Source organism: Orbicella faveolata, unplaced genomic scaffold (genome assembly GCF_042242905.1).
Source record: "Orbicella faveolata isolate gen_17 unplaced genomic scaffold, um_ofav_v1 contig_35, whole genome shotgun sequence".
NCBI lineage: Eukaryota > Metazoa > Cnidaria > Anthozoa > Scleractinia > Merulinidae > Orbicella > Orbicella faveolata.
The window spans coordinates 25783939-25798462 of NW_028301564.1; the positions used below are offsets into that span (position 1 = coordinate 25783939).

The following is a 14524-nucleotide window of genomic DNA, read 5'->3' on the forward strand; positions in this document are numbered from 1 at the left end:
TGCTTTAGGGGTTTAACTCAAATTTCCTACGAGCATCCCCGCCCCTTTCATATACGAGTCCACACCCCCCCCCCCCCCGGGGAGATGAGATGACATGAGTGACATGTGCTATTCCGAAAAATATCCCTCTGTTGCATGTACAACTTAGTAATAGCTGGTCTATCTTGTTTTTTGCAAAGAAATCCAATGCAGACATGGAAACAGCCATGTCGGTTTGAACGTAGTTAATAGAGGAAAATGGTTTATGCGGCCCTGCAAAATTCAAAGCCGCAGAGGCTCCATGACCATGCAATCTTTTCTTTTCCCTATTACAATACACATGAATTACGTAACAGAAACGTTTCTATTGTTAGTTCCTTAGCTAGACAGAAGAAACTCCTATTATGTTTCTGCGAGGTCAAAGCCAAAAATATCTTGCAGTACAGTCTAGTCAGACGCACGTGCCAAGAAAAGCCTCGATATAGTTTACCGGCGATGACGAATGTTTGTGTCGCAGGCTAATTGTGGCCCAGGAAAGTGAGCAAAAGTAAAGAACAAAAGACGTTTGTCAGTCTTCATAACTTTTCCCCCCTGTTAAATATGTTTTGAAACTGACAGTGAAAAGCAGTGGTTTTAGGACCTTTTTTCGGGTGAAAAGCTATAAAGATCGGTAAATAAAGCGAATCAAGCGAACACATTCATTTGACAGGACCAGGCTAGGGAGGGAACTAGAAGGACTCAGTGACAAGGTTCCACACAGAAAGGATCTTCGCAAAGGTATTTCGCAGGTATCGAAAGTGTGTGCGTTATGCGATATCTTGGCGACGTCGTTCCCAGGGTCTCTCTTCTACTCCAGGGGGCGGGAGGAAATGAGACCCTGAGCTCGATGTTCGTCCCGGTATAGTAAGGGGGACGTTTTCTCATCTTTGGGTAGGAGTGTGACGTGTTCCGCTGGGACACTGAAACCATTACCCAATACAAGATCATGATCACCCTGATTTTTTTAGACTAGGCACCAAAAACTCCCATCTTATCCAAGACTAACTATTTTCCATGCAGAAACTTTATCATTATGGTGGTACAACATATGTTAACTAAACCATTATCTTCGGCTTGCAATGTCACGTTTGAGCTTCAATTTGTATTACTGAAACCCCCAGTAAAGAACCTTGTCATAGACTAAATTATTTGATTTCGGTAAATTAAATCTCATTCTAGACGAAAACTTTCTGGTTCCTACACCCTATCCCAGACTAAACTGCCTGAAAACCATACCCTTCACAGCGGCACATGCCCACATAGCTTATATATGGAAGTACCCCCTGGGGGGGCTGGTCCATTATTGTAAACGCATTGTCACAAAAAATCTGGCGTTATGTTTAGACCTGGATTGACCAGCAGGACGCAGAGCATACTCTTACTGATCAACTGTTGCAAGTGAAACTTTACCGAGTACGATTTTCAAATACACAGAGGACAAACACGAACATAGCTTGGTGTTTTTTCTCTTATAAAATCCGAAGATCTCAAATCAAAGCGTTCAAAGGTAGTACATTTGCATGTTATTTAAGACTGACAATTTTTTTTTCTGAGATTTGTTGATCTAAGTTTCTCTTTTTGCGAGCGTTGTGAAGAACTAGAGCCTCTACAAAATATACATGAATTTCGCTGGTTCTCACTATTTGAACCAGATATAGATATACAAAAATTTCGAAAAGCTTAGTGAACTTTATTCAACTAATTGTTCTGGCAAGTGCAGACACTATGATTTGTCTTGTATTGTTCAGTATAATATTCAGTGAATGTAAAAGTATACAATGCTTAAATTTGCCAAGTGTGTCTTTCTTTTTTTATCTAATTTAACTGAACAACCGCACATTGCTTCAAGTACAATGCTACTTTAAAAAATGATATATAACATTCTTGGAAACAAAAGGAAATAAAGCATTACACACAGGTAGCTTAATCTAGAAACTATGAAGAAGAAAGCACTGCGGGATAAACAATAAGTAGGACAACAGTATAACATTTTGTAACTGAAAATTTAAACATCATAGCTTATCTACATTAATTTAACTCTCACATTTTTCATCTGTTCATTGCAAATCCAGAAATCTAGAATATTAGGTTTTTGTCTTTCTTGCTCAGTTCAATACTTTGCGACGAGAAAATTTTAAGTCAGTCGCATTGAGATTATCTTTGAGTAAAACAAGCGTTTTTTTTGTGATATACTTTCTCAGCAGTTTCTTTAAAAACTGAACCTTTTTTTAGCAAACATAAGTTGACAGCCGTCATCCCCTTCACCCTCCATTGTAGAATAGCGTGACAGGAGATAGTGTGACACAGCAAAGGGCATCCCAGACGTGAGCTTGAACTGTCCTGAAGTCTTCTCTAGCTTGCATTGGCTGAGTATCGAAAACGTTATTATTCTTGCCATTGACGATTGACTATCTATAAACATAATCATTTAGCAATTTAACGATATCGTCCCTCTGAATTTTCGGTTTTTGCAGCACTTTTACAAACTCTAAGACAGTGAGGTCAGGCCGCCTAGTCTCGAGGCCGTCCAATAGCTGTCTTGAAGGACTTCCTGATCCGGAAGTTTTAAGTTCCTTCTCCAATTCCCAAATGTCTTCCTGTGTATACATGAACTCTGCAGCCACATGCTGGAAGTCACCCTTCTTAGCTCCTTCTGGCTTTTTGTCCAATCGTTTCCACACTCTGTCATAGGTGTCGAGAGAGAGGAACTTGAGCTCTTTCATGGGAATAAGAACTGGCAAAAGAAAATAAATACTAAAGAGCTGTTTACCATAAATGACATTCGTCATTTGCTCGTAAATATTCCACGTTGAACTATGCATAATACATGTTTCGGTTTGCGATATGGAAATTGGTCAATGCGCTTGGTGCATTACGAAAAACGAAACGGGGTAGAGTAACTGGTATAATCAAATTCCCACCCTCGCTCCCAATATCAAGTAGCGATGGTAGGAAGCCTCTCCCCTCTTTAGCCGAGTAATAATATGACAAGAACTACTGATTCCGCAATATTATCAGTCCAGGCAACTGGGAAAAGAGAGAATTCTACCAAAAAGACGAAAGTTAGATCAGCCTGCATGTCAAAATGTGGTTGCTGTGACACCATCAAATAACGCAAAAAAAAAAAAAAAACAGGTATGAAAGAGACACTAAGTTGAAAGTTTCAGCTTTACAGAAGAAATTTGTAAAGAAAAAGAAAAAAGTCGAGAGGCCCGTATGGCAACCTCCCCCTTGCTTGTTCTGACTGAAAAAAAAAAACACTAGGTACTGCAACAATGGTGCTCCGTGGCATGGCCTGCCCCCATTAGCAACATCAGCATGTTTTGCCAGCTACCGATATATATACGAGTACTATCGTGACTATGGCTCAAAAGTATTGATACATTCGTGCATTTGATGATCAGATTAAATGGCGAAGTACAAGCAAGGTATATATTCCTGCTCACCTCCCTTAGGCACGACACTCACAGGTTGTCCTCTGATGTCATCTAGCACTGAGCTTTCGGTGGCTCCCCCGAGTTCAGCGTCGCTAGATCTACACCCACAAGTGGGATGACACCTCGCCCACTTGAGGTAGGCCGCAAGTTTCTTCCTCTTGGCTACGAGTACAATCATTATTAAAATGGCGATGCTCACACTCACAGCCTTAATGACTCGATTCTTGTTTGTGCCGCTACTGTCTAACAAAGATCCTTTGCTCTTTCTTACAGCTAAACTGCTTTTGCCATCAGAGTATGTGGCTGGAGCAGTCCGTTTTTGCAGCTCAGTTGAAGTAGTTGAGAGAGTGCGGGAACTCTTGTTTTGATCTCTGGTCTTAGTGCTAATGAAACGTTCTTCTGTTGTGGGTGAAAGTGATGCTGCTTTTTCGTCAGTTGTTGTTGTTGTTGTTGTTGTTGTTGTCCTGGTGGTATTGTCCCTGTCTTGCTCCATGGCTCCTTGATTTGGTAGCACAGTTATCGCGCCTGAGGTCGCTTTCACAACGCTTGTCCAAGATGCTTGGCAGCCACGTTCGTGTCTGGGTTTGCAGTGGCGGTGTCTTGGTAGACCCTGGGTTTTGCATTGACTCTCGAATTGATCTCTTCCGTCCCAACAACAAACAGAACACGGCAAACAATCAAAGACGACCTCACTCTCGTAATACCCATAGCTACAAGAGCCACATTGCGTGTTCTTGGTGGCAGAGCAGTTCCGTGCGACCATGCGCCCGGTTAAACACACGGTGCATGGCTTGCATTGTCCTTTATCGTAAGTATCAGAAAAAGTTCCCTCTTTACATGCCACACAGTGTAAATGTGTTCCATATTTGGCAACCGTTCCGCAAGGAATCGAGGGTTCCATTCCATCTGGGCAGTCGATACAAGCCAAGCACGTGTCATTCTTTGCTGCATTATTGCTTCGCCAGGTGACTTTGTCATCTTTGCATCCAGAGCAGCAGCTGGTTTGAGCTTGGAGCTATGAAACAATGAAAAGTTTCTGAATCTAAACGTTAAATTGATCGTGATAGTATGGCTTTTTTCTGTGTTTTTTTTTTTTTTTTTTTTTTTTCATTTATTTATAAAGTAATTGTTTCAACTAATAAACAAAATGTGACAAAATAACTCAGTGTCAAAGGCCGACGTCCCACAAAATCATAAATAAACGAATTCTTCTTGACTCTTCACTAGTAGACAAAATACGAAATAACATAAAAAACAATTCACATTTCTACGGTTTTATAATGATCAATTGCAATTGGGCAAATAAAACTGAACAGGAAATTGGTGGAACGCGTGTCAACACGTGTGGCTGGAGTTGAATTAGTAAAATACTCGACCTGTGGCCTTGTCACGATAAGCGACGCTGTCTTGATATTGTTGGCATGACATAATTGATATCTTATCGATCGATGGAATATGTTATTATTATGAGGCTATGCGACCCTAATAAAACATAACACTGCCGAAACAGCCATTCATCAATAGCCTATCACCGAATAAGCCCGGCAAACTGACATCAAACTTAGCAAACTTACCAGGGCTGCCATAAAAACTGTTCTCGTTACGATTCTGAAGTAACACATCGGGGATTCAGTCTTCCTCAGTTCAACACGCTTTGTTCTGGTAAGTTAGCTTTGAATATCTTGCTCCGAAGTAAAACGGCTACTGCAAGAATAATTAGATGTTTCAACTTAGAACACGACCAGATGGTAATATTAACAATTAATATCGTGTACACTAATAATCGTATTCTAATCGACGCGACATGTAACGGATTTAAAATTACGATTAATTTGACACCTAATTTACCTGCTCGTTTGATCGTAATGAATAAGTCATGACTACTTCGTAAATAACAATGAAGTACTCACCAAATAAGTCGATTTTACTTTGCCCAGTGAGAATATTACGAACCTCAGTTTAAATAGTGCTGACGGTGGAAATTAGAAACTGGTTGAAACCAGATCAACTGGGTGAATTCCCCAGACAATCTCGTCATCATGACTCATCGTCTTTTCCGTGAGCGTGGGAAGAGAAGTTGCACAACGTTAAACGCGATCAAACACTCAGCAGATTTAGGGAATCGCGGCCATGCGACTGGCAATAAAGGAACGAATAGCCCGAAAAAGGCTGACTTATTTTTTCTTGCATACAACTACCTAATCATTGCCTCTATTCCCTTCCGCCGCCAACAGCGTCCGTCCTCACCACGACCTAGACTCCATGTAACCTACCAAATGCTTCGTTGCACTGGTACTGACGTCTGTTAGAGATCAGCCAAGCAGGAAAGCAGGAAAGAAGAACAAATATACCATCAATCAAATAACTGTACATTTTTCCATGTGTCACGCTGTAGTATGGCTGAACTGTTGACCTAAATACATACTGAATGACATGTCTTCCAGCAAAAAAAGGTATTAGAGGCATTACAATGACAGTACAAGGAAAAAAGAATGTTTGAAGCACAACATGAAGGCGCCGGATGAGTATTAAAACATCGCACACGATTCCTTAACGGAAGGAAGAAATCTAACAAATAGCAACAAATGAAAGCATTAGACTTTTAGAGTGGTTTTCGCTTGAGTGTAGAGAAGTAATTGGCTTTACATAACTACGCTACACGATTGGCTAAAAAAGACTCGCGCCACTCTTTCATCCAATCAGAAGTAGAAGTAAAACCAAAACCAATCGAGACTTGTTCGCGCACGTTTTCCAAGGTACATGTATTTACTTGAAGTTTCCATTGGTTCACTGTATTGTCCGTGTTCTTTGTGATTGGCCAGAGTGATTACCCTGGTTTTGGTTTTATGACACTCAATTGAAAACTCTTTCTACACGATGAAATACCTAGAATACCATGGACATTACTGAATAAATGCCTAATAAAGATATGATGGTTTGAGTTACAAGATAGAAGATTCATTAAAAGGTCGAAATTGAAGTGTGTAGGTATTGGCCATCTTTAATCAAATCTTTAAACAAAAAACAACTCCTAAATCAACAGGAGCTATACTAAGAGGTAGTAAATTATGAATTAAATCAGTTAAATTGTAATAACAACAATACTAGAAAGATTACTGTAAAAATGAAGTATAAATGTATAAAAAAATATTAAACTATTTTCGTGCACGTGCACAGCCACAGTCCTGTCGAGCATGACTGACAGACTGTTTAGCTTGCTTTATCCAATCAGTGGACCTTTATGTGACAGCTGATATCAATAAATAATTATCATACTGGATTTCGATTCATACTGTAAGGGTTACGAAGTTCAAGGCAAAATGGATGGCTTTGATACTGCGAATACGGTACTCAAATAACTCATTACAACTGAGTATTTCGATTATAGGGTGACAAAGTTTACCTAGTTTTTAGTGCAATAGTTTTGGCGCGACATGTGATAACATTCTGGTAATTTACTCTCCTGCTATTTTGAAGGACGAAGAGGAAGGGAACAGAAGCAATCGAGCATACTTTCAAGGGCCAGACACTGAAGAAATCCAACGGCAACCTTTACAAACGCTCGATGAAGAATCGACACAACCTTCTAGCCAAATGCAACCTAATCCGGCATACCAACTAGTGCCGCCAGTTGAGCGTCAAGAGATTCCCTTTAGCGAAGAGGAGTTGGGAAGTTCTAACACAACTGTTGTAATTCGACAAGCGAATGACGCTTTCCAAGAAGGTCAGATCCACGACAAAGATAATCAAAATCATTAGCAGAGTGGCATGATGCTTGTGAAGTCAGTCACACAAAGCTCCCCAACCCAACCAGCGGAGATTCTAATGCAGAGCGAGGGAGAGAAAGGTAGTCTCCAACTGGAGGGCGACAAAGCAGCCATTACACAAACGAATGGTTCTATACAAGTTCGGATCGACGACGGGGCCCACGAAAATGAGCACAGAAGCGATATGATGCTTGCGGAGTCAGGCTCTGTCAGTGAGCTGCTCCACATACTTGGTAATGGTGTGGCCTGTACTCGCGCAGCATTCGAAGACAATGTTTCTATTGAAGAAATCAATCCCTCAGAAAGCAGGCTTCTGGTCACGGGTCGACATGGAGGGCAGTTCAGACGAACTCCTGTACACAGTACGTATCATATTCACTAGTGTTTCAAGAATACGACAATTGTAACTTTTATGCTGTAGTTAAAGCACACAGAGGAAAGCAACGACATGCCAGCATCGAAAACTGCATGCTGCAAAAAATCGATGCGGTTGACCGCTATTTTAGTTTGAAGGCAGTTCGGCTGCAATGGCGGTTAGAGTTTGCATTTTATGATGTGTGTGTTACTTAAACTTTGTTACGAGAAAAGACCGTCTAAGCGACCTTGAAATTAATTCATTGCGAGGCTTGTGCAAATCCATTCCGAGAATTTCGTGGGGTAGGCAGTTTGTTTCGAATATCGTCGGCCGTTTTATACATACTTTAAATTGAGAATACAAATGGCACCTTAGAATCAAGAATCACGATTATACTGGTATGGAAGATTGCATGAAACTTCTGTTTTCTACCTAGGCAAAGTAGAAACATTAAAAGGCCGTAACCACTCTCCTGTAGGAGCCAAGCTCATTGAGCTCTCGACAGACTCTTTCCTTGATCATGTTTAAAATATGTTATTCTCAAAATAACAAGAGGAAAAACAACTTAGCACCTCTGACTTTTCAGCTTTCATACCAAAACCTTGAAGTGATTGTTCAGTGTTCATTGTTTATGTGAGATTCTCCGAGCATAAAGATCATAAAATGCTCCGTTTGGGACAGGTTTGAGTGCTCTCTCTCACGCACCAAAAGTAAATATGGCGGTCTAAAAAACTATTGACTGCAGCATTTGACTCTTTTAATGCAATAATAAAGGCAGCCATGCAGACTGCCTAAAAAACAGTAATTTAAAATCTTTATCCTCGTAAAATGTCGTGTAAACATTAATCAAACGTTTCAAGGAAGTGCTTGGAATGACTGAATCCGTAACGTTAATACCTTTTCTGATGCTGGAGCCATTGATTACTACTTGAACCGAGTGCTTACAAATATGAATGTCAAATTCAGCGCTGAATAGTCTTCTACACTACCTGTCGTGCTCGAGGCAGTTTAACGATTTATTTGTTCTTAAGAAAAAAAATAAGGACTGAGGAAATACATATATACTGTGTAGCAGGTTTTCAATTCTAATTTATCAGTATATCTTACAATGCGTTTACATTTGTTTTACCCAGATGACTCGCCCTTTTCACTGCAAATACTATCACCAGGTATCCAGACAAAATTATTTGTCTTGGAAAGACGCTTCCCATCCGTACCGAGGAATGAAAAGAGTGTTTCAGTACATTTTCTGGCCTCGCAGGATTTCAGTGAGGTAAAATGATCTCTAATATATTGCACTATTTCATGCGAATATATCTCTGAAATGCCTGCATTTTTCAATGACACATGAGTCATCCTAGCACGCTGCCAATGCTGAACAAACATAAAAGACAACTAAGTGAATTTCAGTCAACCAAGTTAATTCTAAAGTAGTACTAATATGACAAGTATGGTATTTCCAATTTTCTATAGTTTCGAGGCATGGTCCTCATGGCATGTGCCAAAAAAACGTTCAGCTGGCGTTTTCAGAGGCTGAGTTACCACCTTTTTGTGGTGGCTTCTTGGGTGGGTACTGTGCTACTTCTAAGACCGCATACTGCTCCTGTAAACTCATTTTAATATTCAAATTACCTAGCAGTACATCTCTTTCCCCTTGAGGGAAATGGACTGGACTTTATCGATTTCTGTTTATTTGAAAATAAATAACCTTTGAAAAGTGTATATTCACATTTTCAGTTTATCTTCAAAAAATTGAAGATTTCACTTAAGTTATTTAATATTTTATGGAAACCAAATTGGAAACATTCTGTCAAATGAGCACAAAGTCCTTATGATTAAGCAATCTCAAAATGCCCTATTCAAAGTAGCCATAAATTGACAAAAGTATTCCCTCTTTAGTTTGTGAACGTTTGCTTTTATTAGGAACCTACAATTTTGTACAAATATTTCCAAATTGACAGTTTTAATTCTGTTTTTACAATGTGAATGAAATAAATTAAGTAGAAACCATTTATTATTAACTGTAAGTTGAATTAATGAAACTTCTGATAAAATAAATGCAATTTGAATTATTTAATGTATTTTAATTAATGTATATTTTACTTTATGAGGAAACCCCATGTAACAAATTACACATACATGTAAACTGACCGCATTACAGTAATTTTGTTATTACCATTACCTTTCTTCGTCTTTAGGCCAAAATACCACAATTTAATATTTGGCCATCACCGGTACAGTTATCAGTCATAATTTTTTTTTATTAAAACAGGCACAATCTTTTTGCCTTGTTCTTCAGATTAATTTGTATTCATCAGAGTCCTCATAAAATATCTTTAGCAAATTACCTTTAATGTGCGTAATTCCCACTGCAGTAAATTTGCTTACAAATTACATTAGTTTATTCAAATAACATTAAAGTGGCTCAAAACGTTTTCCAGATCTTTCTAAGACTTAATAAAGAAAATTTAAGGTTGCTGTGAAACCCATGTACAGAATGTTTTTTGAACTTTGCCAAAAGTTGGATCTTATTCTACTTATCAAAATTCGAAAATAAAAAAGGGTTTACCATTCCGTTTATGGAATATAAGTACTAAAAGCTACATTTAAGGGTGTTTTTAGCAGGTCATACTATGGCTATGGTAACCTATTGTCTCATGAAAACGATACCTACATGTTCAGCAATGATTGTTTTTAACAGGTCATACTATGGCTATGGTGACCTATTGTCTCATGAAAACGATAACTACATGTTCAGCAATGATTGGACCGTTGTTTGATACCATGATTGTAGCATCAATTGATAACGACTGGTTATAATGATCCATCAAAATCTACGCCTTGGAAAGTACTGGAAACTGTTTTGAGCCACCTTAAGTAAAATACATTGAACAAATTGATCAACTGGTAGAAACTCTGACATAGAGTAACTCTAAAGTGTGAAAGGACTAAGGCGGTTATTGTGCTGTTTAAGACATCAAGTTTATGGCTGTTCATACCACTACTTACGGCCTTATCAAATTAAAAGTACAGTTAAACCTCTCGTAAGCGACCAGCCAAAATGTCAAGCCTATGTGGTCGCTTAAGGGACGTGTTCGCTTACGAGAGCTTAGACCATATAGGGTCAAAATTTTGCCTCATTAGCATAGGGTAACTGAAGAGACTTACCCCATGTTTTAAATGTTTTATTCCTGTGAAAAGTCAATTTCGAGAAAAATGCGGTACTTCCCGTTGAGAATATCCGTCTCTTGTACTACCCAGGAATGCGATAATGTTACAACACCTTATTATCCTATTTCTGCTCTATTATCTGTTAAGTGGTGGTTGCTTACAAGAGGTTCCAAATATAGTGATTTGACTTAGAAACTTTTGGTATTTTGGAAAACTGGTCGCTTGCGAGAGGTGGTCGCAACCGGAGGTTCGACTGTATCTCCATACAGTAAAATGTTCAGTCATCTTTGTTTCAAAAATAATTTTACTCTCCTGTAACTTTGTCATGATAACAAAAACTACATGCTATGCCACCTTTTGGCTTATAATGTGAGCCATTAAGTTGTCAATGTGTTACTTTCTTCTCTTTTTACTAGAGGGAAGTGTGTGTATTGGTTAGCAAGATGGAAGAGCAGCCAGGCACGAAGTTAGTGCCATTTTGTGTTGAACGCATGGGTCTACAAACAAGTACTCGATATTTCCACACTGGATTTATACAAGATCAAGTCACAATTAGGTTCCAGTTGGTGAACCAACTGCAAAGAAACTTCAGGATAAAGGACTCAAGCATAGCTGAAAAAGTGAGTGCTATGTACATCGCTGTGTTCAACCTTTACAATAAGTTCAGAATAAGTTCATGACAAAAGTACTTTAAAGCAGTTAAAATTTAAGGGGAGGAGGTTTGTATAGTATAGTTGAAACAACATTAAATGTGACAACTGCATCAGCAACCTATAAGTGTGACTCGAGAGTTGCTTGTGTTACCACAGCTAGTAAGCCTGTCACACTCATTTGTACGTTTTCTAATTTTCAGTAAAAGTAATCCAAAACTTGGTGACCTTTCCAAAAATTTATTGACTAGCAAGTGGGCATTCTATTTTCTGGTCACGCGTCTTAGCGATGCTATTGCAACCTTCTTTTAAAGGGTTTTCTATGGTAACCATGGTCCAACTTAACTTGTTCCACCAAACGTTTTAAGTTATAACTTCTGTCATACCTCGCTCTTTACAGTGTTAGCATCCTTGCTTTACTATTTATTAATATATTGAAAAAAAAAAATCCAACGATGACGTCATAAGTGACACGTTACCATCACTGAAATAAATAAATTGGACCTTGCAGGTACTCAGAAGAAAAATTATTTAAAACTGGTTAAAAATTTTCAAAAGTTAAACTGATCATACTTTTCTCTACTATCCAGATATTTACTGTGCCTCAGATAACATCATTAAGTCAGCGGTGGACGGAGCAACCAGGAGCTAAAGCAGAAGTACATGTGGAGTCTCAGGGTGAGGTTGAACAACTATGCGAAGATCACCTAAGGATCATGCTGCAGTATGGAGACACAGTTCTGACTTTTCTTCTGCCAATTTGGGTAATACGTGAATTGTCTCCTAATGATTGCAAATGTGTGGCATTTTTATTTTACTACCACTGTGGATGAAGAAATATTCATCTATTTGAATCTACTTCCAAAAAGTGGAACCCCAATTCTCAGTTTGGCAAAGTCTTAACTGCGGCCTTCAATCTTTAAAATTACTTTCAGTAGCCCAGCTTCGACTTCCCGTTGAATTATTGGAAAGGTTAAAAAGTATATTAAAAGCAACAAAGCGAGGCAATCAAATAGCTTAGATTTGCTTATGACCAACAGAAAACGTCAAATCGTCCCTCATTAACGGTATATGCAGTGAAAGAAAGCCACGACATTATGTGCCATATCTTGAAAATACGGCACTCCACAAATCATGACGCGATGACCGTGTTTTACGAAAACGCAGTGCAAGGGGACCTTCTCCTCTCGGTTAAATTAAACAGTTTTCCTTCTTTCTCTTCTTTCAGCCTTGTGGACAGAATCATTATCACTCATCTTTGAAAGAGTGACGAACCCGAGTTTTCCTTTGGTAAGTAACAAAGGGAGCTTGTGACATTGGCGACAAAAAGGTTCAGTTCTGTTCTTTTAAAATGTCTGTGAGATCAGTATCACAATAATTAAATCGACAATTTTCACCTTAACCTGAACATTGTGGCTATGAACGAATGTTAAAAACCGTATCTCAAAACTTTTCGCAATACCCCATGAACTAGACGGCAGTTTTACAATCATTTTTTTATCACTCAAATAACTACGTTTCTTTCTTCTTAGATGATCAGAAATGCAAGAGCATCAGAAAGGAAGGACATGACGAGGAAGAAACTTCATGGTGGTTCCGTGCGATAGCCTATGGGTCTTTACATGGGTCTACTGTTGTAGTGTTCTTACACTGCAGTTGTTTTCATTGTGGTTTTGATTTAATGAAGTGTTAAAAACTATACACCGTTGATTATCGTTGTTTGCTTGTTTGTTTATAAATCTCCACCAACTACTGAAGTTGCGATAGAATTCGTATGTACATGCTCGTTTTCAAGCTTTACTCTTGGAACGCCATGCCTAGATAACGCTCGCCAATTAACAACTATCCACGTTGGATATGAGATGGTAGATATAATCATCTCAAATCCAACAAGCGCGAGTGGAATAATTGTTTTAATTATTAAAAACGCCCCCAAAATAGAGAAAACTGAACCAAAATAAAACTAACAACGCCCCAAAAAATCACGCATACGCTTACCATATTTGTAGAGCATGTTGTAATGGCTCATAACCCATGATAGCCAAGTCAGTGAAAACTCTCGAATGGCATTATCCAATGATCCAGTTTTATATAATTGGAATTAGGTACTACTTATCCTTTACGGTCGCACGATATCTATCACTATAGACACTACACCTGTAACTGTCAGTAGTGGTTGTACAAATAGACCCTATCATGGTTTTCGACGCCATCTTGACGGGTAGGCAAAGCGGTCAGAAATTACAGTGTTTTTATGGGAAACCGATGGCAAAAAACTTTTTGCAAAACGAATTTTACACAATTTGTGAGCCGCAATGTTAGAATACTAGGTGGAAGATTTTATTCAACAAGTTTGAAGGATGTAGCTTGGCTAGAGGACGCTCAGTTAATTTTTCTAATTTTCCATTCATTTGTCTGTACATATGGCTGGGTAGACGCGGCGGTGCGAAAAAAAAAGACAAATGTATGGAAAATTAGAAAAATTAACTAAGCGTGTTCTAGCCAAGCTACATCCTTCAAACTTGGTGAAGACAATCTTCTACCTAGTATTTTAACGTTGCGATTCACCAATTGTGTAAAATTCAAATTTGGATAAAGTTATTTGCCATCGGATTTCCATACAAACACTGTAATTTCTGACTGCTTTGCCTACCCGTCAAGATGGCGTCGAAAACCGTAGTAAGGTCTATTTCCCTTTGTTCAATTACAAAAGTAACTGTTTATTTGGCCTTGCATGGTACCAAGTCGAACAGATTCATTTCATTTAGGAAAACAAATCTTAACAAAATATGATTTCTTAATCACCTACTTAGATTAGTGCCAGGTTTTTTTAGAATAAAAACTAAGTAATTTTGACTGATAACATTAAAGGCTCACAGAGCAAACCTTACGCAAGAACTCGTTTCGTTCAATCACACTTTTCCTCGTTCCAGAAACGCAAAACGAACCAATCTCTCGTCGTTTTTTTTTTTTTTCTTTATTTCAAATATACACTTGGCTAATTAAAAAATCCTTCGCTTTACCAAAACTCAGAATGAGGTTTTGTTAGGCCTCGGTAAAGGATTTAGGGTCAAGTTAAGATGGCTGAACACAACGACTGGCTCTAAAGAAAAAGGTGCATTTTCA

General features: G+C 38.6%; 2 protein-coding genes across 4 annotated transcripts; one reads left to right on the plus strand and one right to left on the minus strand.

The window, feature by feature from the left end:
- Positions 1 to 1687: 1687 nt before the first annotated feature.
- LOC149104028 (uncharacterized) lies at positions 1688 to 5720 on the minus strand. Of its 3 annotated transcripts, none has more exons than XM_089274275.1 (4): positions 5654 to 5720; positions 5030 to 5159; positions 3465 to 4470; positions 1688 to 2752 (listed from the first exon to the last, which is right to left on the minus strand). In XM_089274275.1, exons 2-4 carry the CDS (start codon positions 5075 to 5077, stop codon positions 2427 to 2429), a joined length of 1380 nt encoding a protein of 459 aa, XP_089130401.1. In that variant the 5' UTR covers positions 5078 to 5159; positions 5654 to 5720; the 3' UTR covers positions 1688 to 2426. The 3 variants fall into 3 exon arrangements, with proteins under 3 accessions (XP_089130401.1, XP_089130399.1, XP_089130400.1); XM_089274273.1 differs by lacking the exon at positions 5654 to 5720 and adding an exon at positions 5366 to 5505; XM_089274274.1 differs by lacking the exon at positions 5654 to 5720 and adding an exon at positions 5304 to 5376.
- Positions 5721 to 6431: 711 nt separating this feature from the next.
- On the plus strand, positions 6432 to 14296 carry LOC110061720 (uncharacterized). The gene is made up of 7 exons (XM_089274281.1): positions 6432 to 6802; positions 6933 to 7584; positions 8711 to 8850; positions 11165 to 11368; positions 11989 to 12162; positions 12627 to 12688; positions 12931 to 14296. The coding sequence occupies exons 2-6, from the start codon at positions 7224 to 7226 to the stop codon at positions 12666 to 12668; spliced, it is 921 nt and encodes a 306-aa protein (XP_089130407.1). The 5' UTR covers positions 6432 to 6802; positions 6933 to 7223; the 3' UTR covers positions 12669 to 12688; positions 12931 to 14296.
- Positions 14297 to 14524: the final 228 nt, after the last annotated feature.

Coding starts and splice junctions, on each gene's coding strand:
- LOC149104028 (XM_089274275.1), bottom strand. CDS start 5,077: ATGTGTTACTTCAGAATCGTAACGAGAACAGTTTTTATGGCAGCCCTG. Junction 4,471..5,029: donor CAGTTTTTATGGCAGCCCTG/GTAAGTTTGCTA, acceptor ATTGTTTCATAG/CTCCAAGCTCAAACCAGCTG. Junction 2,753..3,464: donor GAGTGTCGTGCCTAAGGGAG/GTGAGCAGGAAT, acceptor TTCTTTTGCCAG/TTCTTATTCCCATGAAAGAG.
- LOC110061720 (XM_089274281.1), top strand. CDS start 7,224: ATGATGCTTGTGAAGTCAGTCACACAAAGCTCCCCAACCCAACCAGCG. Junction 7,585..8,710: donor CAGACGAACTCCTGTACACA/GTACGTATCATA, acceptor TGTTTTACCCAG/ATGACTCGCCCTTTTCACTG. Junction 8,851..11,164: donor CCTCGCAGGATTTCAGTGAG/GTAAAATGATCT, acceptor TCTTTTTACTAG/AGGGAAGTGTGTGTATTGGT.